Genomic DNA, 26,197 nt, shown 5'->3' with positions numbered 1-26,197 from the left:
GGATCTCTGGAGCTCAATCAGATTGACTATCAGGTCTCTTACTATGGTCCTTCTTCACAGATTGCTCAGTTTGGCCAGATCGACCAGCTCTTTGAGCCAAACTTCTTCCATTTGGGAATCATGGAGGCCACTGTGCTTCTGGGAATTTTCAAAGCGGCAGAAATGTTTCTGTAGCCTTCCCTGGATCTGTGCCTTCAAACAATCCAGTCTCTGAGCTCTGCAGGCAGTTCCTTTGGACTCATGGCTTGGTTTTTGCTCTGATATGTATTGTCAGCCGTGAGGCCTTCTATAGAGAGGAGCGTGCCTTTCCAAACACTGTCCAATCAATTTAATTTTCCACATCATTATTTGTATCCAAATGCCAATAACAGATATAAATCTATGTTAATGTAAGGTTTAAACAGGATCTAAGAGTATTTTCATTCCTTATTGTTGAGATGTGAACAAATAAATGAGAGATATGAACTGAAAAGTGTCTTGTGAATGTTAGGTAATCAGTTTTAAAAATACTTATACATCAGACCCTTTCACAGCAGCCATTTCTCCACTTAGCAATTAAATAGGTTGGGTTAAAATAAGGTGAGGCCTTTGCAAACCCACTTCTCCCATGTGATGTAACCTTGCTATTAATTCAAGCTTTCAAAGACCCAAAATAGACTCAGCTTTCATGACTCTTGGGTTGAGTTTCTTTTCCTTACTTTCCCTCCAGAAGCACAGGCACCACTCTGCTGTGGAGACCTTCCCATCCTTGTAGCTGTCGCAGGAGTTGAAGAAGGGTCGGATGCAGACCTCGTATTTGTCCAGGTTGATGGCAGCCAGCTCAGCGTGGTCCAGATACAGGTCACCATTTGTGTCCAGCCTCGTGAACATCCAGCCGATGGAGTCTTTACAGCTGGCTACCAGGCTCCTATCCAGGGCTGTCAGAAACAATTAGCATGGTGCTTCAGTTTCTCTGTGTTTATAACACAATCTTTGCATAGACAATTGAGTCATAAGTTTGGAGAGAATAAAGCTGCTTTGCAAGTTTTCTAACCTGAAGCGGTGCCAGCTCTCAGCTTGCCAGAGTTATTCTGCTTGGCATTTCCATGAAGGAGTTGGAACCAGTCTCTGAGGCGGTCACCCAGGTCTGCCAGGTCCTGGCCGGTGCAGCTCTCTGAGGGAGCGAAAAAAAAGGAAAACATGTATTCAAAACCCTGGCAGACACTTAACAGCAATCTGACTCACCTTAAAACAAAGTAGTGCTACTTCATCCTGCTCCTTCAGAGGCACAGTCAACACAATGAAAGGTTTCCCTCGATGTAAAGCTCTAGAGGTGGATTTTTACGCTGTTATTTACAACTCTGATCTGATCAAAGAAAACATTATTTTGCAATTAACTCTACAGGAGCAAATTCCTGTCATCTGGTATAAATCCACTTTCAGTCCCAGGCTTAGCACTTATAGAAGAGTAACATTTCATCCTTTTGATCAATTGCCATGTACCCAGGAGCATGCACAATCAATAGTGTTTGGCTGCAATGATAGATAGTGTACACTCTAAATAATTAATTACTACATGATTGAAAGAGCAGTTGACCCACATGGGGGGATTTGAACAACAGTAATCTCTGGAATTGGTGAGTATTGATCTCAAACATCAAGCATCAGGTTGACTGCAGACTGCATGCCACACAACTTTTTTTTCTTGCAACCCTGAGTCATAAAATTCCTGTACTCAGGGATGGTTGTACACATCCTATATGTGCTGAGCATGAGTTCACATGAATCGTGCCAGTGCAGTTGTATGCCTTAAGTCACATGATCCTGATGACATGGGAATGTCAAAATGAGGGCGAGGAAGAAGAGCAGCAGCAAGGAATAAATGCTAATGGAGGAATGTTAGTACATTCAAGCTCTATATGGAGCTTTATGCTGCTGTTATCCTCAGAAAATTTCATGAGGTAAGATCCCAACACTTTAGAAAAAGGAGATTCATGCCACTGGTTAACCAATTTGCCTAGCATGAAGGTGATCAATAACACAAATGACTACCTCTTTACTGACCACTCAACAGTTCCAGGGTACTTAACAGTAAAGTAAATCAACTATTTTAAATTTTTTGATGTACCCCAAATAAATCTTCCCACATCCTTATATGTTTTATACTCTGATCATGTCTAGTCTGCATTCATGCACCCTTTGCACATCTTGCAACCCTACTATCAATGCTCATGGACTTGTATTTACTAGAAAAAATACCCAACAAGAGTTTGTATATATTTATATTTTTTTGCTTTTTTCAGTTTTATTCCTTTTTGTGCTTATAACATTTAATTCCTGTACATTGAAACCAACCAAAGTATCAGCATCAATGCATGCAGAGGAGGGTTAAATTATTAATTGAGATGCATTATTTAAAAAAAAAGTGAAGTTATGGTACTTGCCACGCTTTGTGTCAGCATTTGTGACGGTTCCAGGAGTTGTGGCACAGGGGCAGAAGCCAGTACACATGATGTTGAGTTCTTTGCCTGTGAGGCAGGCTTGCTGCTCCAACTTGCACTGTAGGGGGAAGAGAGAGAGGGGGGTGCATTTAAAATATTTATGGGGGTGACCGCAGGAAAAAGAGATTGCTCATTCAGATGAGACACTGCACTTAGAGAAAGCCAGCGAGAATGAGCTGTCATTTTCTGCTGCCTCCTCATGCAAGGTCAAAATTAAAAACTATACATAAATCAATAAAGAGTCCTGGCAGTGGCCGGTATTCGGTGATGCCACTCAAAGCAGCGTCACTCATTAATCATAGGGACGCATTGAGCTGATGCACTTGTCCTCCTGCGAGCAGTGATGAACTGTGCTGCCCCGCTGCGCCCACGTATGTGTCAGCGCAGCAGGAAACAGCACTTGACTGGACTCCTCTCATTATTTAAAGCGATGACAAGGCTACTTTCCATTTCTTTTAGGGCGGTTCATGGCGGCAGGAAGCAGTAATAAAGCAAAAAGAAGAATCATTGGATTAAGGAGCAGAGTACTTTCAAAGAGTTATGCTGGAAGGGGGTATTTTCTTACCTCAGAGGCGTAGTTGTGTCCATCAGAGCCACATACTGGAGAGGAGGCAGCAACAGGACATGGCTTACAGCTGCTTTCATGAAGCTCTGGTTGTTTTACTCTGAGCATGAGAGAAAAGCATCAAAAGTCAGTGATGAATCACAGAAACTTCATCTCAAAGATATTCTTACATTTTTATAACAGTTGTGCAACTTACAGTCAACAATAAAACAATACTCTGAAAACATGATAGCAGCTCTGAAGCTGAGAATGTTTAAGCCTATGGCTAGCACCAGCATGCTAACAAGCCAGTAAAAAGATTTTCTGTCTCCTGTCTAATTTTCAAAGGTCTGAATTTTTTCAGCCACTATCATGAGGTCAAAACCTTTTTTAATTTTGTTGAAAAACTCACAAAATGACCTCACAGGTATGTTGGTTAGCCACTTTTAGCATGCTAATGCTAAATTAAGAAGGCTAATGTTGCTAAACATTTGTATCCCTTTCAAAACAGCACCATGAAGTTTAGTGTTAAGAGGAGATGGTCATCTTAGGCAATTATGTACAGCCATGTTCGAAGGCATAAAAGTACATATTATAATTATCTGTCTAAATTAAGGTGTTAGCATGCTAATATTACCTAATTAGCAGCACAAAGTAAGCTAATGTTAACAGGAAATTCTTTTTGTGTGTATCAGCCAATAAATAGAACATAGTAAGATTTCAGCCATATGATGGAAGATACACTATATAGACAAAAGTATTTGGACACCTGACCATTACACCAACATGGACTGTAAAGATATTGTATTCAAATACATGTACTTTAACATGGAGTTGGTCCCCCTTTTGTAGCTATAACAGCCGTCATTCTACTTGGAAGGCTCTCCACAAGCTTTTGGAGTGTTCCCGTAGGGATTTGTGCCCATGTTGTATGAGAACACCTGGCTTACACCTCCATTCCAGTTCATACCTAAGGTGTTCAGTGGGGATGAGGTAAGGGCTCTGTGTGGGCAGGTCAAGTTCATCCACATCAAACACATCAAACCATGTCTTCATAGTCCTTGCTTTGTGCACTGGGGTACAGCCATGTTGGAATAGAAAAGAGCCTTCCCCAAACTGTTGCCACAAAGTTGGAAGCATAGCATTTCCCAGAATGTCTTGATATGCTGAAGCATTAAGACTAGCCTTCACTGAAGATAAGGGGCCTAGCCCAAATTAGAGATGACAGCAACAACAGTAAGCTAGCTACCAACTGCTCCACAGGGCTACTGCAGAAAACTGATTTTTTAAAACTAATGTGTATTTCTGTATAAAAACAAAAATGTAGTTTATATATATATATAAATAAGTATATTAAAAAAATAAAAAAAAGATTCTCCAAATAACTCAAGTAAAAACAATTATTTGACAAAACAGGATAGCTCTAGAAACTATAGCAACAAATGCAAATTTTGATTGATTGATTGTTGAACCGACATAAAAGTAAAGTTGTACGTGGGCATTCACAATAAAAGCACTTGAAAAAAATAACAACTACAGACTTACATGAAGAAAGATTTGTCTGAAGTGTCATCTTTATTATTTATTTAACTTAGCTTTAGCAGCAACCACCATGTCAGTCAGCCTTGCTGTCACTCTTTCAGCTGCTTTTTCAACCTCTCTAAATGCCACAGTCTGCTTCTTTGAATTATCATGGACTTAAAATGAGTGAATCATGAGTCAAAACACGCATTTAAACAGTTGTTTAAGCCGTTGTAATACGAGTTGCTGCAGCTCATATTAACACAACAGACAGGACGACACAGTACAGTCGCTTTGTGTTGCTGTTAATAACTTAGTGAGGTGAGGACACACCTTTACCCTCATAACTGTGCTTCACATTAATCACACACTGAAACACCTAACAAAACTAATTGTGGATTAAGAATGATGAATGTTGTGGGAAAAATTACAGTGCCAGAGAGTGGGGACCCCACAGTATGTGAAGGTGGTTTAAATATGTGGTGGTTCCCCTCAGCTGTTCACATTTTCGAATAAGCCTTTCCAAAAACAGGCATAGAAACAATAGAAAATAACATCTTTAAATACTTTATATTATTTTACATAGTAAGGCATTGAAGAAACGCTCAAAGAAAAATACAAGTGATCTCCATGCAAAGACTGTGCTGAGTGGCAGGCCTGCACACAGGAATGGCTGAACCATTCACTCAAAAATGCTGGACTGAATGACTATCTTTACCTCCCCTGGATTCCTCCTGCAAGTAAACCTGAAAATTCACACTCTTTGACGAGAAGTGACCTTGCTACACTCAGTCAACGATTTTCAAATACAAACCGTTTCTTTTGTAGACAGTATTTTTTTTAGAGAAACTTGTTGACAGAAAGGTCTTTGGGTTTTCAGAGTAACAGATCTGTCTTCTATCAGGGTCGAATTTATTTTCTAAAGACGCCCCGACAGCAAAATTACTAGGCTTCTTCTGCTGAAGACTTAAAGGCTCACCTTTTCAGACACCACACATACATCTTAATGACTGAAACTTTAACTCTAGCTTGAGCATGCTCAATTACTTGTTTTTCATACTGCTGTCAAGATCATGTGTTGTGAGCTGATCTGGACCCTCTAACTTCTGATAAAGAGGTCAATAATTGTATTTATTTCTATCATTTGGAGCCACTTCTTGGTGAAATCTTTCATTTTTGCTGTCTGCTCATATGGAGATTGACTTCCTGTTCAGTGAGCACAAGCTTCTTTAGTATCTACTTAATGACGCTAGAATGGTTTAGCGAGCTTGTGTTCGTGCTTATTACCCCTTATTCAACACCCTCTCTCTCATCTCTGGAGTGACTCGGTAAATGAAGCACTTTAGTGTGAAAGATAAACGCCTGTCGCGGCAGATAGATGCGCAGGTAGTAATAATTCACTCCATTAATTCTTTTCAGACTGAAAATCTTGCTCATTTGTTTTTCAGTCAGAGCAGAATGAATGGGCAGAGATGCAGACACTTTAACAAGGTTAATCAAGGAAAAGTGAGAGTCTTTATGAAAGAGGAGCTTTTGAAACTTTACTTTTAATCCTCATACAAAATAAAAGATACTATAACTTCCATTTTCTTTTTAAATGCCTTGAATGTTAAAACTTCATGTTCACGGGAGCGCAGATGGTCGGGTGGTTTAAGGCGCCACCCATGTACGCGGGCGGCCCGGGTTCGAATCCGGCCTGTGGCCCCTCACCGCATGTCTCTCCCCACTCTCTTTCCTGTTTCTAAATCTATCCACTGTCCTTCCTCTGTCAAATAAAGGCATGAAAAGGCCCAAAAATAGATCTTTAAAAAAAAATTCATGTTCATTGCCAAGTCTTGTTCTGTAAATGTCCTCTTTAACCAACACGGGCTTTCTAGTAAAAAATGTATGGTTTTCAATGTTGACATTTTTAGTCTCATAAAATAAGACTTAAAAATAAGTATTATATAAATTATAATAGAAACCACATTGATAAGACTGTAAGTAATCAGTCCATATCAGTGTCCTAATTACTATTAGCTTTGTTTGTAGTCACTTCACAAGCCAAATAGACTGTTTCATATGCCCTCTGAATGGGATATAGTTCACATTCGTCTGGGAAACCTCCCATACAAAGTGTTTGACAAGTGCATGACTTTTGAAAATATCTCAGTAGGTGAATGGACAAACATTCCATACATATTCATGACGAGCCAATCAGAGAAACAAGACAAATGAGGTGGTGGGCATGCGCAGCTTTGGTAGTAACTTGAGCTCGGCAAGCAGGCACTGTCCTGGTTTACGTAGTAGGTGGCTAAAACTCACGCAGAGGCCTGTCAGGACTTGGGGGAACATCAAAAACAGATTCTTTGCCAGGAAAGGATTTCAGTGAGGTTCTTTGCTCCTCATTCAATAAGGAAATGCTATCAAAATCTGATTAAAAAAAACTGCCGCTGTAACTACATCCAAGCGAATTGCTACAATGGCAGCGGCAGTACTGCCAGTAACTATTACAGACTGTGTACTGCAATAGTGACTGCAGTATTACAATACTGTGCAATCCTGTCAACACTGATGTCAACTGTTTGTGTCCATGTGATTAATGTGAAGCGGATAATCATGTAAAAGGTGTGTTCTCACCTCCCTAAGTTATTGACAGCAACACAAAGCGACCGTGATGTGTCATCCTGTCTGTTGCTTTCATACGAGCCGCAGCAACTCGTATTACAACAGCTTATAATACAAAAAAAATTGCAGGTCAGGAGAAGAACAAAAACATCTTTTCTGTTCTCTTTGCTCTTCATTTAATAAAGAAACGTAGTCCAGTGCTTCTAAAACTACCACTATTCTCTAGCTACATCTGAGCAAAACGCCAAACCTGTGCAAGCCACTACTATCGGCTTCCAGAGCAGTTAAAACCAGCTCGTAGCTACCACCTTGTTCTTCTCAAATGGTGCTAAAAAGTCACAGTTGTTTCAGACTGGAGCTTTGCAAGATGGATCCGCCCGGTGACAGACATGGAATCTGGTCAATCCATCTGATTTGCAAGGTTAGTACAACAAACTAACCTTGTGCCTCGAGCCTTCTGCTCCTATTATAGGTGTGCATTAAATATGCAGTACAGGTAAAAAAAAAAAAAAAAAAGAAAAAAGTTACTTTCAATGATGATGTGTAATTTCAATGTAAATAAGGTACAGACAGTGAAAAGCAGCATCAAAACAGACTTCGATTAGCCCAAATAGTCAAGTTGCAGACTGATACTTTGAGCTGCAATCTCTGTCAGAACAGAAGTGACTTCACTTTGTGGTTGCAATGTGATTACATTCATAACCACACTACAAACATTACAGACAAAGCAATATTTCATAAATAAAACAGAGCAAAAGGTCAGAGGTCCAACCCTGGGTTAAATTATGTATCCAAAATAATCACCCCCTTCAATACAACAATTCATATCGAATCAACAATATGAGTAAAAATAATTTCCAACAACTGTACAACTGTACAGTATGTCTGTCCATCACAGCCATTAAAACTGCCATCTAAAATCAGACTTTAGATTGGATAAAAACAGCATGTAATTACAGTTGTTTGTGGCCATGCTAACAAATTCACATCAGGAGCTGCATTCAGTGTGATTATGGTATACAGGTACTGTTGCAACATCACTGAAAATGTCTCACACCATATAAATGGAAATCCAGCCTGAATCAGAAACGTGATAACTGATTTTTTTGCCCTTTGAGGATGGTGAAAACAAGCTGTTGATACAACAAATTATCACCTTTAAGTAGATATGACAAGCTTGTTAGCAAAATGTTGTTTATTTATACATCCAGCAGACATGTGGTAGCATTAGCATTCATTATAGGTCGTGTTTCGAGACACCTGATAAACATGAGGCTTATATACAGTTGGTACCAGAAGTTTACATGCACTGTATATAAAGATACATAACCTTTTGTTCTCACTTACATTAAATAATTTTGGTTAGGATAACCAAAATTATTTCTATTTACTAAATGACAGAATAATAAGAGAGAATTTTTAAGATAATTTTTTAATACTTTCTTCAAAGTTAGACATTTCCTTAGAATTTGGTAGCATTGCCTTTAAACTGTATGACTTGGATCAACCATTTTGGGTATCCTTCCACAAGCTTCTCACAAGAGTTTGCTGGAATTTTGGCCCATTCCTCCGGACAGAAACGGTGTAACTAAGTCCGATTTGTAGGCCGCCTCTTCAAATCATTGACTTTGAAATCATTAAACCACTTTGTAACTAATTTGAAGATATGTTTAGGAGTCATTGTCCATTTTAAGACCCATTTGCTCCCAAGCTTTAACTTCCTGGCTATTGTTTTGATATGTTGCTTCAATATTTTGTCATAATGTTATTTACTCATGATGCTATCCATTTTGTCAAGTGCACCAGTCCCTCCTGCAGCAAAACACCCCAACAACATGATGCTGTCACCCCCGTACTTCATAGTTAGGGTGGTGTTCTCAGGCTTGCAAGCTTCTCCCTTCTTCCTCCAAATTTAAAGTGCTTTTGCAAACTGTAATCTGCTTTTTTTTAATGTTGCTTTAAGGGTAATGGCTTCTTCCTCACTGAGTGGTCTTTCTTTTTTTTTTTTTAAAGATTTCTTTTTGGCCTTTTTGCCTTTATTGGATAGGACAGTGGACAGAGTTGGAAATAGGGAATAGAGCGGGGAGAGACATGCAGGAAATAGTGCCACGGGCCAGATTAGAACCCGGGTCGCCTGCGTATATGGCGCACGCCTTAACCACTCTACTGGCGTGCCCACTGAGTGGTCTTTCAGCCCATGTCGATACAGGACTCGTTTCACTGTGGGTAATAACACTCTCCTACCAGCATCTTCCCAGGTCTGGCTCTTCCTTTTGTTCTAGGGTTGGAACGTTTCCTGGCATGGAGGTGATCAATATCACAAATTACTCAATCCTGCAGACCTTCAAGCAATTAGCAAGACAAGAGTTGAGAAGTCTTGAACTGAGCTAAGGGGATAGCTGAGCCCCTTGAACTTCCACAACACAAGTGGTGGGTGACAGGCTTTAGACAGAAGCTTTTTTAATCCATGCCTGCTTCAATTTCTCCATGTGCTTTTTGTTTTTCTTTTTGTTTTTTTTTTCCCAGAGTGTGACACTACTTTCATGGTACAAAAGTAGAGTAGGAATATTTTTATTTCGCACTTTGAATATTTGTAATGGTCGCAAATATCATCAAACATGGCCTTTTAGTAGCATTTCTCTATGCAGAAATCACATCTTGCCCCCTATCTGGAGTTCTACGTTGTTGTGTGGCGTCATCTGCAAAGAAACTATTGGACAACCCTTACGCTTGGCTTTAGCAGGGGCAGTGGAATAGATACATTGAAAGCAAGTTAAATGTGGAATCATCACCACTGTACATACACTTTATATCACTGTCTATTCTCAGTGCATAAATGAATAGATTTAATGATGTTATGTAACTCTTACTTTTCAAGTAAAACAAGATGCAAATGAATCAGATGAGTTATTATGCTGTATTTTTCCGATCCGCATCATTTGATTTGTTTAAATATCTGAGGTTTTATTTACTTAGACTATAGCAGCCAATTTGGCACAAGACTGTCAACAGCTTTGCAGTTTTTTTCTCTTTTTTTTGTCATGTGGGAGATATCCAAGCTGTCCAAAAATCCTATATTTGGCCTGGAAGGCTGATATGAATGTTTTTTTCCGATCTCAGCTGCTTGTATTTATAGTCCCTGTATCTGACACGAACAGAACGTGAGCAAAGATCTCTGCTTTCAGTTCTGGTCTTATTGTAAACACAGAATAGAAATGCATAAACAAAGACCAGACGCAGAGTTTGAGGGCACACAGAAGCAGAAAATATCAGAAGTAGATGATCAAAATCTCTGCAGCCACTTTCATGCTGTTTATTCTGCACAAACATGAGACTGTGGGCTGTTTCCTCTCAGAGAGGATTATCAAACGAGCTGAGAAGACTTTGTCCACTTTTATCTTATTTGACATTAATTTTATACAGAGTCTTTGCATTTATTTATGACTTCACAAACTGATGATCTATGTAGTTTTAAGTAATTAAACTAATAGTGGCTTCATTACTAATTAAAATGGAGCCACAAGAGTTCATGAAACTTTATGCATTCAATAAATTCATGATGTGTCATGAATTAGTTAAGCATTAATTAATGCATACACCCTTGACATTTAACCGTTAAGCTTGAATCTCTCTGTATGCCTTAGGTATTATAGCTTATAGAAGCTAACAGGGATCAAAATATATCTATGAAGCCCAGTAAGGACACAAAGATTTGAAGCTTACATGTAACTAACTTCCTGATTTAAGAATTTAATAAATGCAGAATAATTAATGTTTGACTTTAAATGCCAGCAGATTTACAGCCGTTAAAAATACTTTACTTTAAAAGGGCCTAAACCTAAATTCCTCCTTGGAGTATTTCAGATGGTGCTGAACTAAAAAAAAAAACATATTTAGGATAAACATATTTCCACATTTGTTGCAGTTTACTCAAAATAAATAAAATGTGTGTATATCTGTGTGTAACACCTCCATTCATTAGCCTAAATCAGATCAGTGGGATAAAAGGAAAGGTGCAGGGAAATATCTGGCTAAACAAAAATACACTACCTAGAGCTTTAATATCTTTTTATTAATGTAAGCCTCTTCCATCATGTCAGAAATGATCAAATGTAAATGTTAACTGAGAATTGGCTGAATTATAATGCAATGGGCAGCAAAGCACCCATCTGTTACTCTCCTACTCATTAATTATCAAAACTAAAGGTACATTACAGGAAATCTGGCTCTTTTAAGAGATCTACATCATTTGGTTCAGCTCAGTAGAGCTGATTGTTTGGCTTCCAAACAGCTTTTCATCTGTTTTCAACAGTTTGCCTTTTTATGTGAAATAAATTGCAACAAACAAGGGAGGAAAGGAAACTGCAACTTGAATGGGAGTTGGCTACTGTGGCTCACACTGAAGAGCTGTTTTGTGGGACAAGCTTGTTTGTGATCAGCTCATCGTTACTCGATCACTCGCTCTGCAAGGTTTGCTCAGTGGATAGTACATCACCATTTCAGTTTCTTACAAAATGTGGCATTAATGGGCAAAATGGGACATAAGTGGCAAAAAATGGGCAGAAATAGGCAAAAATGGGTTAAATGCTGTAAAAACTGGCAAAGATGGACAAAAAGTGGCAAACAAGAAGCTAAAGTAGGAAAAAGTCACAAAAAGTTATTGCAAAAAGGAGGCAAGAATGGGTGAAAGAAAAGTGACAGAAATGGGTGACAAAGGGTGAAAAAAGAGGCAAGAGGCAAGGGGGAAATGGGCAAAACTTTGCGAAAATAAAAGGAAAAAAAGCCAGCAAGAAAATGCAAATATAGGCAAAAAGTGGTTAAGAAGTGGCAAAAAGATGTGGCATAAAGATGTGGTTATAAAGTACCACAAATAAATCATTCCAACATCAGAACCATATGATACCTAGACACACTTTTCAGCTCCAAAATAAAGTAGCTGTTAGCATCAAAAAAATCAAGCTTGTACTGGAACTCTGGCATTATTTTTGATTCTGGTGTCTGCTAGCACTGCGAGCAAACCATCAGTGAGGTAGAGGTCCAAAAGCACAAATGCAGTTGCAACATATTTGTCACGGCTGCTGCAAAAAATTCAAAAACTGAGGTCTTTGAAATTGAGTCTTCAGTATTCATAAGGTATTAAACAGAAGGACGCATTCTGTTTTTTGTTGCTTTTTGCATTCAGTTTTATAACTTTCTATTCCCATATTTTTCCAATCATTACTCAGCATGATTGTTTCTACAAGAATGACATCACTGCTGACTCATGACACTCCCCGACCCTGTTCCTGATTTTAATCAATAGCTTTCCAAGCGGACACTGAAAAGCTTTTAACTGGTACACTCTGAGGTTGTTGACATCATCGGCACAGAAATATCTGTCCTGTACACGAGGAAATCGCTTCGAGTGGCAACAAAAAAAAAAAAAAAGACATCTCTCTGGTGGCTTAGGGAAGAAAAGTTCTGCATACCTGTGCTCCAGTTTCTTGCGATTGACACACATGGCTCTCTGGTAGCCCTGAGCGACACACACCTTGTGGCGGCTGCACTTCACGTTCTGGCATGGGTCCTTGGTGGTGTCCAGGGCTGCAAAAACACAAGACTTCATATGTCACTTCCAGAAGATGTGCTCTTTATTTTTGTCACCTGTAGTAGATTTATCAGCCTTGGCTGGTTTTTTTTTCACATCTTTTGACAACCAGACATGTCCCAGAGATTGACAGCAAAGTGAAGCCATACCATCTAATCAGGTTCTGCATGTTTCCATTTACAATCATCTCTTATGCTCACAAAACGATCTTTTACACAATGGCATACAGTAAAAATCATGAAATGCGTAATGAAAAATATTCTATCCATGCACACAAATGAGCCCATTGATTTTATAGTTGAAAACATGGACGCCTTGCTGTCATTAGCAAGGCAGCTCGTCATCGATAGTACAGCCTGCAGTCTCCACCGGCTGTCTGTGATTGCGTGAAAACCTGACAGCTCTGATTGAGCATCTTTTTCTCTCGGTTTGTCACATCTCACTTCCCCCGTGTCAACTTATCACTGTCTCTCCCCGTCTCGCCTTTTCTTCCTTGCGCACAGACACGCACTCTCCATCTTTGTCTCCCTCTTTTTTTCGTCCTCCCCCTCCTCTCTCTCTCTCTCTCATCGGAGGGTTGAAATGTTCAATGCCAGCTGCTTCTTCACTGATAGACTGAGACTGAAATAGCACCCTGTCCTCCACCTTTCTCATGCCTTTGGTCAATGCCACCCGAAACTTGATGTCACACAGTCCCAGTCCATCCTGCCAGAAAGGCCTCAGAGAAAAAAACCTCACAGGCTGGGATAAATCTAAGAGTGAGTGGCAAGCGGCGGTCGCCCAGAGAAATTTAAGCTGTGAAATCCTGAGTCAGCTTTGAGCAGCTGCTTTGTAGTCAACACGGTCAACAGACGAAGCCGCTGCCAGCCACATCCCTGCAAAGCCAGAGAGGAGGTGATACTCTGGTGCTTACAGCGGGAAGGTGTGAAGGTACGGTGGACTTTAATGGCATCAACGTATGACAAGACAAGTCTAAGGGAATCCAAAAATACCTGCAGTAGGCTGAGTGCTACTGGTGTTTTTGTTCAGTAAGAACAGGTATAAGACTGAGCTGGGGACTGGAGTTCATAAAGAGGAGAAGTGCTGCTCAGCCTCCCAGCTAGCTTGTGATACAGAAGTCTTTGTTCCTACATACTGTGATGTGATGGGGTATGATATAGGAGCATGCTACATGTCTGCTGCACAGGGTGTGGTAGCAGACGTGCTGTACAACCAAGAAGCAACTTCGGGTGGTAAAATGAAGCCAGTGTGGGAGTAAAACAATGTTACGAATGTCTGCTGTAAGGGTTCTGAAAGTTTAAAAAAGGTAAGAAAAGATTGTTCCTTTTAGATCCTGAGTTAAAATGTCGATTTTGACAGCAGAAATAGTTGCATACTGCTTGAAAAGAAACCCAATTCTTATTATTTTGACTCGTATAACAGATTTGATATGAACTGCTGTAATGACGGGAATGATCGTTTTATGTTATGCTTTTTTAATGAGAAAAACAAAAAGGATTTTTGCAAACTGTGATAGAAAGAATTGACGCGAGTGTTTCCATATGTAGAGGGTGCATCTGTGCTGCGCCACAGACACATTTCAGGTTAAAGAAATTTTGTACCTTCTGTGATTTGAAAATCACACCAGTCAAGAATCTAATTTAATCTAAATCTTATGACTATAATTGGTGTGTCTGTCTGGATTTGCATGCTATACTGTCGCTCCAGTTGTCCTTGCTTCCTCTCAGATAACTTCATGGGTGTACTGGTTTGAAACTGGTGCCATGAAAAAAATCATAACCTGACATGCCAGATGGGTTTGTTTCACACATCCATCTGGAAAAAGCTTCAACAGGAAACGTTTGAGAAAAGGCAGAGGCTTTGAAAAAAACTCGGAGTGTGATTGGATGAACATTCTATCTGTCACATCTCTACGGGCCAATCAGAGCAACAAAACACCTGACGTAGCAGCTATCGAGCTGCCCATGCGCAACTATGGGGAACAACGCAAAACATGGCCACTATAGACATGTTAGTACTCGACTTTTGTCGTTTTTAAATAGAAAACAACTCACTGCTGTTCTTTGTTCTTCTTTTAACAAAGACTGTTGTCAAGTTCTGATAAAACTTATGCTTTAGCAGCGTCCACGCTAAGCTCTTCAGCCATAATTGTCCCCCCTCATACTGCTGCTTGTTTACGTCACGACTCTGCCGTGCCTGAAAGTAATGCCCCTCGTCGCCGATTGGTCCTGTCACTTTCTAACCGGGCCCAAACGGTTCAGATGGGAGCTTTGCAAGATGGATTCGCCAGTGAAAAACAAGGAAATGGACATATCCATCTGCTTTGCAAGGTTAAAAAAAATCATGAATCTGTACAAATTTTAAATAAAATCAAAAGTTGTTGTGCTTTCCACTTCAGTTTGCCCCCTGTATAATACTCACTTCCCCTGTACAACACATGCATTCAAGTTGCGTTCTTTTAACCTCGCCGCACCTCAGTTGAATGCCAAATTGCTAGGACTTCATAACTTGGGTTACTGGAGGTTGCATTTTTGACAACGTATCCAGCTGGTAGCTCTGAATTTCTGAGTTCTCAGATTAAATGGAACATGTGTTCTATTCACTCCAGTACAACGCCAAAGAGGAGACAGCCTTGGCTCTCAAACACATGCTCAAAGATGGAAATAATGTTGGGCTTTTGAGTCTGCTGAAGCCACAGGTAAGCTTCTTTATTATTGATCCTGCCACGCCGGTGACTACTATAGCTTGTGCAAAGTTAGGTGAAATGTCACGTCAAAACAAATCAGGGCAGATGTTCAGGGGGCGTCTTTTGATGACAACTATTTACCTTCTAAATAGCATTAAAATGCAATTACACCACTTGCTGCTCTACTCTAAGAATTTATTGTTGTCTTCAGACGCATTGAGGTGTTTGTGTAGTCACAAAGTAAGTTTTAAGCCTTAGAAATGGGAAACAAAAATACAGGGGACTGGGGGTGCCTGTTCAAAACAATTCAAAAGGGAGTTGACACACAGAGAAAAGCATCTCGTTTCGATAGATAACATCTCCTCATTCATAACAACAGTACAAGGGATTAATCCCTGAATAACTCACATGTTTTTCTTATGTTTTTATAATGTTTTACTGAATGTTACATGAATTTTACAAGAGTACCCGGATGAAGCCGAGGACCTCAACTTCATACTGGAAGTTGGACGAGCACCGCCATATCTTGTCTTCTAATACCGGAAATCACTTGAACTGAATGTCTTCTTCATTGTTATATTTTTGTGTCGCCACCATGTTAATAGAGGCCAGCAATTATGATTCATTAAAATCACTTTAATCTCATTGTTTGAGCTTTTTCCTCTAAAAACGTGCATATTCCTTGCCTACTTGTATTGCATTACGTAGCAGACCTGCCACCGGCAACATGGCGGTGATGCTGACGTCTGGCCAGCCAATCAATCTGCCGTTGCGAATTATGTCTGTGCTCAGTAAAATGCAAATTTAGATAATAAATTGACTCATTAAAATCAATTTAATATATAATTGCTCTGCTTTGTAGTCTGAAAACCCACATAACTTTTGTGTACTTGTATTTCCTTATGCGGGGGACTTGACTCTATTAATATGGCGGCAACGCACGAAGAGAGAAAATGTTTATTTCAAGTGATTTTCGATATTAGAAGACGAGATATGGCAACTCTAGTTGAGTTGAAGTTCAAGTTGAGGTCCTCGGCTGCATCCAGGTCTCTCACGAACATTGTCACATTTCGGTTGTCACAGTCCTTTCTTTAGTTAAAATAAATCTCTCGTCAAGTGATTTTATCATTCGTATAGTCTAACTGAGCTGGGGAAATTTCAGAATAAAAGCATTCTGTATTCATGTGAGGTGAGTTTCTTCACAGAAATGCTAAACCAGGCTTAACGCTAAACCACCAAGTACAACATGAATCATACTGTGTTTGTCTTCCCTGTGACACACTCAGTCGATTCAAAACAGAAAGCTTTGGCAACAGCTGAAGTTTCACCTGGCACGCCAGATAGACTACGTCATATAATTACTGCATGTATATATTTCACATTCACCTTGGAAACCTCCCATAGAAAGTGTTTGTAATAAACTCTTGGATGATGATTGGATGAACATTAAGAGCTAATCAAAGAAACAAGACAAAATGAGGCAGTAGACATGCGCAGCTCTAGTACTAACCTGAGAGCTACAGGGTGTAGCTTGTTGGTGGCTAAAAGTTCACGCAGAAGCCTATCAGGAGACATCATCTTCTATCAGCGCTCTCTTAATCTACTAATTAAAGGCTGAGACATAAATGTGCATGCAGAGGTCCAACTGTACATGCATTCAGTGATGTCTGCAGCCACGTTCTCTTTAATGGGGCTGCAGCATACTCAAGTTAGAGAAGTGCTGAGTTAGAGGACAGCTATTGTTAGTGGTTCTATGTCATTTGAATTTTCTCTAGCTGTATTTAGTTTTAGTTCCAAAGTACAATCCAAAGATGAGAAAATACGCTGAGGATATTTGTGCTCAAACATGACCAGAGGGTGTAGTAACAATGCAGAAAACCCCACTGTTCATCCTCATAGGGAAACGGTTTTGTGTGTAAAACTGTCTCCAGCTACAAAAACAGATGCTAACTCTAGTAGACCATAACATAAGCTAGCAGCTCCCATAATGCTTGACCAGTATCAAAAGGATTAAAATTAAAGTGACACAATATTAATATCAGTGAGAAAGGGCTGATGTTATGTCCAATGTTAGGATAGTTGAATTGTAAATCCTTTAATGTAAATTTATAATGGGTTAGGTTATATCTATCAAAATCTTAGCAGCAAAGTTCAAAGAAAAATGTACTGAAATGGATGAATCAAACTTTAAAGCCATTCCAAAAGCTTGTATTTTGTCACAGCTTGACTTTATTCTCTTGATGTGTTCCAACAGGTTTTCCTCTCAGTCATAATTCAACCCCAGCAGGAGAACTTTACCCAGACTGCACCACTGCTGCCACATTTGTCTGCTGTTATTCTTTTGATTTAAGACACAAAAGCTCCTAAAATTCACCTCAAACTGTCACCGTACACATTACTGTGACTTTTAACTTACAATAAAGGAAGTAAAAATGTCTGATATTTTCTGTATGCCTCAGTGGATCACATCAGGTCTCTTCAGTGGGAGTCATCAGTCAGGTTTTCCTCAGGCTTCCTCCTCGTTCATCTTAAAGAGACTGTATTGTCGCTATGGTATGAGGCTTAGCGTTTCATGTCGCTAACAGACATGGATCATAAACTTTTATGGCAGCAGGGAACCAACTTGTATGGGATCTATTTTTTATACTATTCTCTCTCTTCTGTGCTGTTTTGTAATCTTAAAGCTACTGAGCAGCTGCTGTACCTGCTGCACACTCAGAGAAACCACAGCCTGTGTGGGACTCAGACTAATGAACAGACTGAGTATATAAAATGCAAATACTAATACTAAGGCTCGACAGTCCTTTTTATGCATTAATTCTTTAATAGAAACTCCATATGAAGATAAATATCATCATGGCGAGACAAAATTCTTCCAGTAAGTGAGTTATAGCTTTGAATATAGATGACACATTCTACTTAAGGCTGGCTGCAGAAGCACTGGAAGGGAGCTTCATTCCCTGATTGAAACAAGCCTCAGAAATCCAGAAAAAACTTACTATTCTATAATCTGAGCTGGGTTTTTTTGTCCTTTTTACAATCACAAATGCTGAAAACTAAAAACCAAAATTAAAAAAATTGGTAACATTTTTATTTGTGTTAATTCAATTCCTTGTTTTCCTGTTTTAGTAAAAGACTTGTGAAAAAGGACATCATGTGACCAAATGGGAAAGGAAAACATTTTAAAATAAAAGCCTCCATGTCAAAATAAAAGCAATCCATGTTTTTATAGTGTATTATAAACAATATTGCTGTAGGTCAAGAGGTTTAAGACCTGCCTCAGCTCGTCCTCTCTTTCTGTTACTATGCTGATATAAAGTTAGTTTGAGACAGTGTTTTCACATCCAGACTTTGTCCAATCTTCTCTACTTTTCTAGTCTTACACTGAACCAAACTTGAAAGCAATGTACCTCCAAAATTCAATTTGTCTATAAATGTCTCACTGGTTTCACAAGCTTGCCCCTGGAGTTGACTGTCTGCTGTTTAGTGCTGACCTAGTAGTGTACGGTGTACATTATTTAGACCCTTTTCACTCAAATCACGTCATGAGGAATTGATGACAGGAAACACAAATGTTCAAGGTTTTTTTTGCCTTACAACCAAAATGCTTGAAAATGCCAAATGGCTCTTTAGATTTTTGAGGAGCTCTAGAGCGATATTCTCACTTCTGCACCCTGTTTTATATCAAAGATACAGAATGGATGCTTTTAAGAAGGCAGGCTCTTACAGAGAGGTATCCAGGAAACAGAAAAATATAATTGTATGATTCACAGCCCATACTCACAGTTAATAATAATGTAAATTTCTCAACCTTTCACTGGCTGATATTTCCTTCACAAACATAAAGCTTTACTCTGTGTTCCCATAGAAACTAAGCCGGGTACTTTTAATATACTTTCAGATGTGCAGCTTTCTCTTAATACTTATGTTCAGTATTTAATAGCACCTTCAAGTCTGCCTCCAGGCAACAGCTTAAAACCAAACACGCCTCTTACAGTGTATTCTTATATGACTCCCACACACTGAATTAGGATACAAACATGAGATTTATTTTTTATATTGGGGATCATGTGGGCTTTCCATCTCGCCTGCTCTCTTGATTATATATTGTGGAGTGAAGCAACTATCATTGTAGGTTTTAAATCCACCTGTCATCATGTCAGCAAAGACTGCAATGAGCTGGTGTCCTTCCTCTCTGAGGGAATTATTTTCATAATAATAATGGAGAAAAAAAAAGTTGAGATAGATGCTTTTCATTAATTTATCATAGACATGTGGTGCAAGCTCAGTATATTCAAGTACTAGATTCAAAAGATATAAAATTAAAACCATTATCATTTAACTACATCCAGGTTGATCAGCATCTCAAAAACAAAGACCGCAAAAGTCTCATTAATAAAAAAGTAATAAGCAAAATATAAATATGAGTCCTAATGACCTTAACCTTTGGCTTCCCTTATTCAAGGTAAAAAATACTATGTATGACAATGTAGCTAAATTAGCTTTAGACAGAGCTAAAATAGCTACTCTACCTTCGTTAATACAACTGCATATGCCAATGTAGCTGCATTAGCTTTAGCTAAAGTTAAAGTAGCAACTCAACCGTCGTTAATGTTACTACATATGCCAATGTAGCTAGGTTAGCTTCAGATAGAGCTAAAGCAGCTACTCTACCTTTATTAACATAACTACACATGCCAATGTAGCAATGTTAGCTTTAGCTAGAGCAAAAGCAGCTACTCTACATTTGTTAACATTACTACATATGCCAGTGTTGCTAGGTTAGATTCAGACAGAGCTAAAGCAGCTACTCTATCTTTGTTAACACAACTACATATGCCAATGTAGCTAGGTTAGCTTAAGCTAGAGTAAAAGTAGCCAATCTACCCTCATTAATGTTACTACATATGCCAATGTAGTTAGCTTTAGCTTTTACAAGGGGCTTTGGCAAATGTAGCTAATGCTACGTTAGTTACATAGGTAACATAGCCATGTACCCAACATAGCTACAGTAGCTTGAGAAAATGAAGCATAATCTAATGTAGCTATGTTAGCTTTAGCAACATAAGCTACGTAGCTATTTAATGAATAAAACATGGGTTTATATGGCTTGCAAAACTGTAAAAGGCATAGTCTCTAGCGACTGTACCCACGTAGCCAATGTAGCATTGTTAACTCTATCCTTAGCTACATTAGGTGCAAGTGATTTCATGAAGGACAAGCTTTTTTCCTTTAAGCATTGGCTTGAGGAGATAAAGGGCTGAGCATCCTATTTGTAATGTTACAAGTGGTTGAACGTTATTATGACTTAAAATATAGCTCCATTTCTTGTTATATTTCCCAGCCTTGGCATGAACTCACGCAACAACAGCCACTGTGTAAATATGGTCAGTGGTCAGCTCTCTCCCTGTCTCACCTGGCACAAAGTCTTACAGCTAAGACAGGATCCTTCAACAAAAGCCTTCAAAAAGGAATCGTTCTACCTTTAAACTGTCAGATGGGCGTTTAACTATAAGTGGCTCTGGACAGAAAGAAAAGATAATCCGCAAAAGAGCTGTTATTGCGCGGCTGAGAAATTGTACCAGCCGCCTGACACCCAAAAGGTTTAGCTTCGATAAATATTAAAGCTTGAGCAAGTCATGCCTATTTGACAGCTCTGAGTAAATTAGTTTCAACTGGATTTGCAATTACTGTCAACCTAGAAGACTCTTTTATGCCCTCAGATTTAATTGGTGGTTGCTGTGTTAGAGCTGCCCACAGATTTTAATTCAACTCTGATGGGGCTATAACTTTATTTACTCCTTATTAGAAGGGATACAACACACTAATTCGCCTCTAATTCTTTTTTATTATTACAGATTATGGCAGAGTTATTTCCTGAAGTTGTCGTTTAAATTAAAGCATAATTATTTTCTCCTGGCATAAAACAGAGCTCTATTTAAATGTTAAGGTCAAAAGTTGTAGCTATTCAGTTGAGTCAAAGCAGCAGACAGCTTACTGTTTTGAAATTATACCTTCAGAAAGAGCAGCCACTGCAGAGCTGAACTGATGTCTCAATCAGCTCACTTAAAGAAGCACAGCGGGCGTCTGAAGTCTACTTTTAGGTGTTTTTTTAAATCCAGGGCTTGCAGGTACACCTTGTCTGAGATTCTGCTGTCTAGTTGAATTTGTAACGAAGAGGACCTGGATCAATTAGGTCTGCAGAATTAGTCCCAGTGGGAGTTGGGACGGGGATGAAATCAATGGTATTCAAATGAACATCGCCCACACTACAGCAAGCGAGGCATTTTCTTCAGACTACATTAGTTATTCCCACTGCTGGGTGAAAAGAGGATTGGGAAAATGTCTGGAGATACTTCTTTAATATCTTTCTACTTTGATTTAAGACTTCTGAAGAAGCGTGGGTGTGGAAACACACCTGACCTCTCACCTTGCATCAGCAGGTACACACTGCCAATACTAAAGACCCCTTGCCTGGTAAACTCACGAGTCTGGGCATCTCATCTTTGATTCAGTCTGTCAGATGTGTCTGGGCCTCGCATTCAGGCTGAACTCCCGCAGTTTAATTCAGTCTGAGACAATCACAAACACCTATGTCATAGGTAGAAAGATTATCAAGAACTGATTAAGAACAGGGTCATGGAGCTTTTTGTTAAAGCCTTCTGATGAAGGCCGCTTTAATCCGCCATGTCAGAAAGCAAACCGTATGATTGTTCAAGTACAAACGAGTCAGTGTACGTCTACATTTCCTGGTTGAAACGAGCATGAGAAATACTGACAAACTCTTGTTACTCTGAAAAAAGGGAAAACAAAGCCATTTTTCCATTTTATTGTTTCAACCACAAAAACAAAATAACAAAAACAGACTTCAAAGAAAAGGGTCTAATTTTTGGTTGTTTCAACAGCATTTTTATGTTTTCTTGTTTGAATAAAATAGTTGGAGAAAAGAACATTGTGTGATCCAATGGGAACATTTCACAATAAAAGCCTCCATGTAAAAAAAAGCCAGTGTACTTTTAGGCACTTCCATTTCAAGGTTGAAACAACTTTTAGGAATCCAGAGAAAGTCTTGTTACTGGGTTTTTGGTTTTGAAAAAAACTGCAAAAATGAAAAAAATTTCCCCATTTTTCATGTTTTGAAAAAAAATGGAAAAAACTGATTTTCCAATTTTTATTGTTACAATCACAAAAACGGAAGAAGAAAATACAACATTCAAAGTTATGGGTCAATTATTTTTCGATTCTGTTTTCTCCTTACATTAATGAATGACTTGAGGAAAAGGATATCATGTGACCCAATGGGAAAAGAGCACATTTAAAAAATAAGAGCTTATATGTTAACAAAATGTTGTATGCTGACATTTTGTGAACAGATCACTGCCTAAATATTTATTTTTTATCTGAATCTAAATTTGCTACTTAAACCACCTCGGCTATTTGATCACAAAATAAAATCTATATTGGTCCACACAATCCTTTGCTTGTTGTTGTTATTTTCTTATATTTTTTCATCTAAGTTTAAATTTGTTTTGAATCAACATCAACATGAAGCGATCATACTCTGTCGTCCTGTCTGTGGCTTTAATACGAGCTGCAGCGACTTGTATTACAATGGCTTAAAAACTCATAACTAGCTCATCTAAAGTCCACAATGATTCAAAGAAGCAGGCTGTGGTTTAGAGTGACAGCGAGGCTGACTGTAAACATTTTTAAATATTTATTTCTACATTTTCCTCTTTATAAAGTCACTTTTATGTCAATTATTCAATTTGCTGCAGTAGCTCTGTGGGGCTGTTGGTTGTCTACAGTTGTTGCTGCTATTTTTACAGTGCAATGATGTTTAAATATTTATTTTGAAACTTTAGATTTGTTGGGAATAATATTAAGTTTTATGCATTTTAAAACATGTTGTGGTCTTAAAATAAATACTGTTTGAGGTTTACTAGAGCTTTGTCTAACCTTACACACACACAAAAAAACAACAAAAACATTAAGAGTTGAATTTAGATTTGAATAATAATAATGAATATTATTACTGAATAATAGTAATAATATTCATTGTTGCTTAAAAATAACCCTATAACCAGAACACACTGTTTATATTTTCGAAGAGATAAGTAATATCTGAATGCATAGATGGAGAATACTACACAACAAAAAAGACGAAATAAGAAACTAGAATTTTAAAGTGCTTTTTTAACTCTCCTAAAGTATGTCAAATTGCCATTAATTGCATCATTATCTTCTTTTTTTCTTCTTTTATTATTTCTGAAGAAGGACCTCTACGCTTAGGATTCTTCTTTTTAATGGATATTTCTGCTTAATATTACTCAACATTTATGTCTTTCTAATATACTCACATACGTTATTATTAATTTCACACCCACAAAGATTGATGTTTTTTTTTTTTTTTTTGGCCACTCTAAAGTTGATTTGGTTATTTTAGCCTTAACTTTTTCATAAAGAAGCAAAAAGGTCAGGAAGCTCTCAAAATTTTTAATGTAAATATCTATGTATTTTGCACATAGTAAGTATTCATCAAATTTTTGTATGTTTATGATTAAGTATTAAAATATAATACTCTGATGATATTTTCTCTGTGCATTTTCTGTATGTCTGTGAATAATTCTATGTGTTACGTACTTTTTAAAGTATGTGAGTGATCTCATAGTCCAGCTGAAAAAAAATCACCTTGTCTCCAGCCAGCCTTAGACCACAGATCATTGGTTTTATTAAATATTTAGACAACTAATTATTAAAAGTGAAAGTGTCCCTGCATTGTCTTAACATGCTATATAATTCAACTTTACTTTGGATCAACCACATCTGGTTTTTAGACTGGTTACTGAGGAAACTTCCAGGCTTAAGACTTTGGTAACACAAAATTCCTCTCTCGCTATTGCATTCTTTATGGTTTGGTGGTTTGGATGTACACTCTATGGACAAAAGTATTTGGCCACACCTGCTGGTCAACTGCAAGTGCTATTATTAGAAAGTGGAAGCGTTTAGGAACAACAGCAACTCAGCCATGAAGTGGAAGACCACATAAAATCACAGAGCGGGGTCAACGACTGCTAAGGTGCATGGTGCGCAAAAGTTGCCAACGCTCTGCTGATTCTACAGCTGAAGAGTTCTGAACTTCCACCGGAAGCCAGGAGAACGTTACCTGCCTGACGTTAGGCAAACTGAAGTTTGGTGGATAAGAGATAATAGCATGGGGCTGTTTTTCAGGGTCTGGGCTAGTCCATATTAAAATACATGTATTTGAATACAATGCCATTGCAGCCCCTGATGGTGTAATGGTCAGGCGACCAAATATTTTTGTCCACATAGTGCAAGTTACTTTTTAACAGACAATAGCAGTGGTATATTTTATTTACAAAGCCACTCTAGGAAAACTGCCATCTCACCTCTGTACCCTTCTTTAATTCAGCCCTACTGGTTAGCACAGGAAATTTTAAATTTGTTTTTCAATAGTTGTGTTTTTTTTCTGTGTTGTTGAAGTTGGGTTTTTTTCATGTGCTTTGTGATTTTGTATGGCTACAAGCTTGGGCTGCTGTCTTGTGTAGGAGATTTAATCTCAAAGGGACACCCAAGTAAAGGAAAGAAAGTAAATTTTGAAAATAGAAAAGCAAAAATTTTAGAAAGGGGAATTTCCGAGAAGGCAGCAGGTTAATCTTGAAAGATGAGTCATTTTTGAGTTTTTGACATGCTCAGATCTGAATGACTTGTAGTTTTTGTGACCAAATGTAGTTCTTTTATCGATTGATTTCATTTCTGTTTGATACATAAAGGCCACTTGTCTTAAAAAAACATATTGCACAACACCTTCCTTTGGATTTATTCCTCCTTCTCAGCTTATTTTCAAAAAGTGAGATTTTTTTCCAGAAGAAATGGACCCTGAGGAGGTAAATGTTACCCTGTGGGAGTTCTGCGCTAAGCCCTCAGCAACAAAGGCAATTATAGTCGGCTTTTCAAACTAATGGATCCGACTGAAGGCTCAGCCTCTCCTCTCGCTGAATCACAACAGCGTTCTCAGCCTCTACAAGCTGTGACACCGCAGACCGGCGCTCAACACACTGGACGACCTCAGACAACTGCTGCAATTAAGAGAAGCGGGCTCTCGGATAAATGAGCTGTACTATTTCACCGTGTCGAGCAGATGTATGCAGGCAGACAGCACTTAGCTTCGATTATGCTGTTTGAATGCACTTTTTTGTCTTTGCATTAGAGCTGGCCATTTAAGTAAAGCCATTAAAATACTGAAAGCCTTTGCACAGTAGGAAACACTCAGGCTTTGAATAAATCCACTCTAAAGTCCTCAGAAACCCTTTGATTGAACAAAATATATATATTTTCTGACTTACTCTCATCAGAGCCCATGTTCTCCTCCACGTTTTTGATGTAGTCATCCTGGAAACAGAAGATATTTCCATTAATGGATTTGATCATTTATATTAGGCAACACAGTGTAGGAAGAAGCATTAATAATGCAGGAAGTTAACAGACGCACAATGATACAGAAAATTAATCACACACAATCAATGAGGGTGGAAATGTAAAGTGTGGTTTTTATGGTTCATACTTAACCAGCTCCAGATTGTTTCAAGAAATGGTCATCTTTTACGAGCCCAAATCCTGAAAAACAGCCCCACACCCTTAGCCCTCTTCCACCAGACTTTACAGTTTGCATAATGCAGTCAGGCAGGTAAAGCTCTCCCGGCATACGCCAAACCCAGACTCAACCATCTGACTGCCATCAGAACATGTTT

At 38.6% G+C, this 26,197-nt stretch overlaps 1 protein-coding gene across 1 annotated transcript in view; it reads right to left on the bottom strand.

The window, feature by feature from the left end:
- The window catches only part of LOC121527978 (testican-2-like), a 73,857-nt gene that overhangs the window by 13,063 nt on the left and 34,597 nt on the right, over nucleotides 1-26,197 (bottom strand). Inside the window, exons 3-8 of the mRNA XM_041815037.1 lie at nucleotides 25,793-25,838; nucleotides 12,621-12,735; nucleotides 3,046-3,145; nucleotides 2,424-2,538; nucleotides 1,034-1,153; nucleotides 699-917 (exon numbers count right to left, since the gene is read on the bottom strand). Coding sequence (XP_041670971.1) covers nucleotides 699-917; nucleotides 1,034-1,153; nucleotides 2,424-2,538; nucleotides 3,046-3,145; nucleotides 12,621-12,735; nucleotides 25,793-25,838 — 715 coding nt within the window. The remainder of the gene's footprint in view (nucleotides 1-698; nucleotides 918-1,033; nucleotides 1,154-2,423; nucleotides 2,539-3,045; nucleotides 3,146-12,620; nucleotides 12,736-25,792; nucleotides 25,839-26,197) is intronic.

Source organism: Cheilinus undulatus, linkage group 20 (genome assembly GCF_018320785.1).
Source record: "Cheilinus undulatus linkage group 20, ASM1832078v1, whole genome shotgun sequence".
NCBI classification, from domain to species: Eukaryota; Metazoa; Chordata; class Actinopteri; order Labriformes; family Labridae; genus Cheilinus; species Cheilinus undulatus.
Note: the sequence above shows the minus strand (reverse complement) of the source record. Positions and strands in the feature narration are given on the sequence as shown.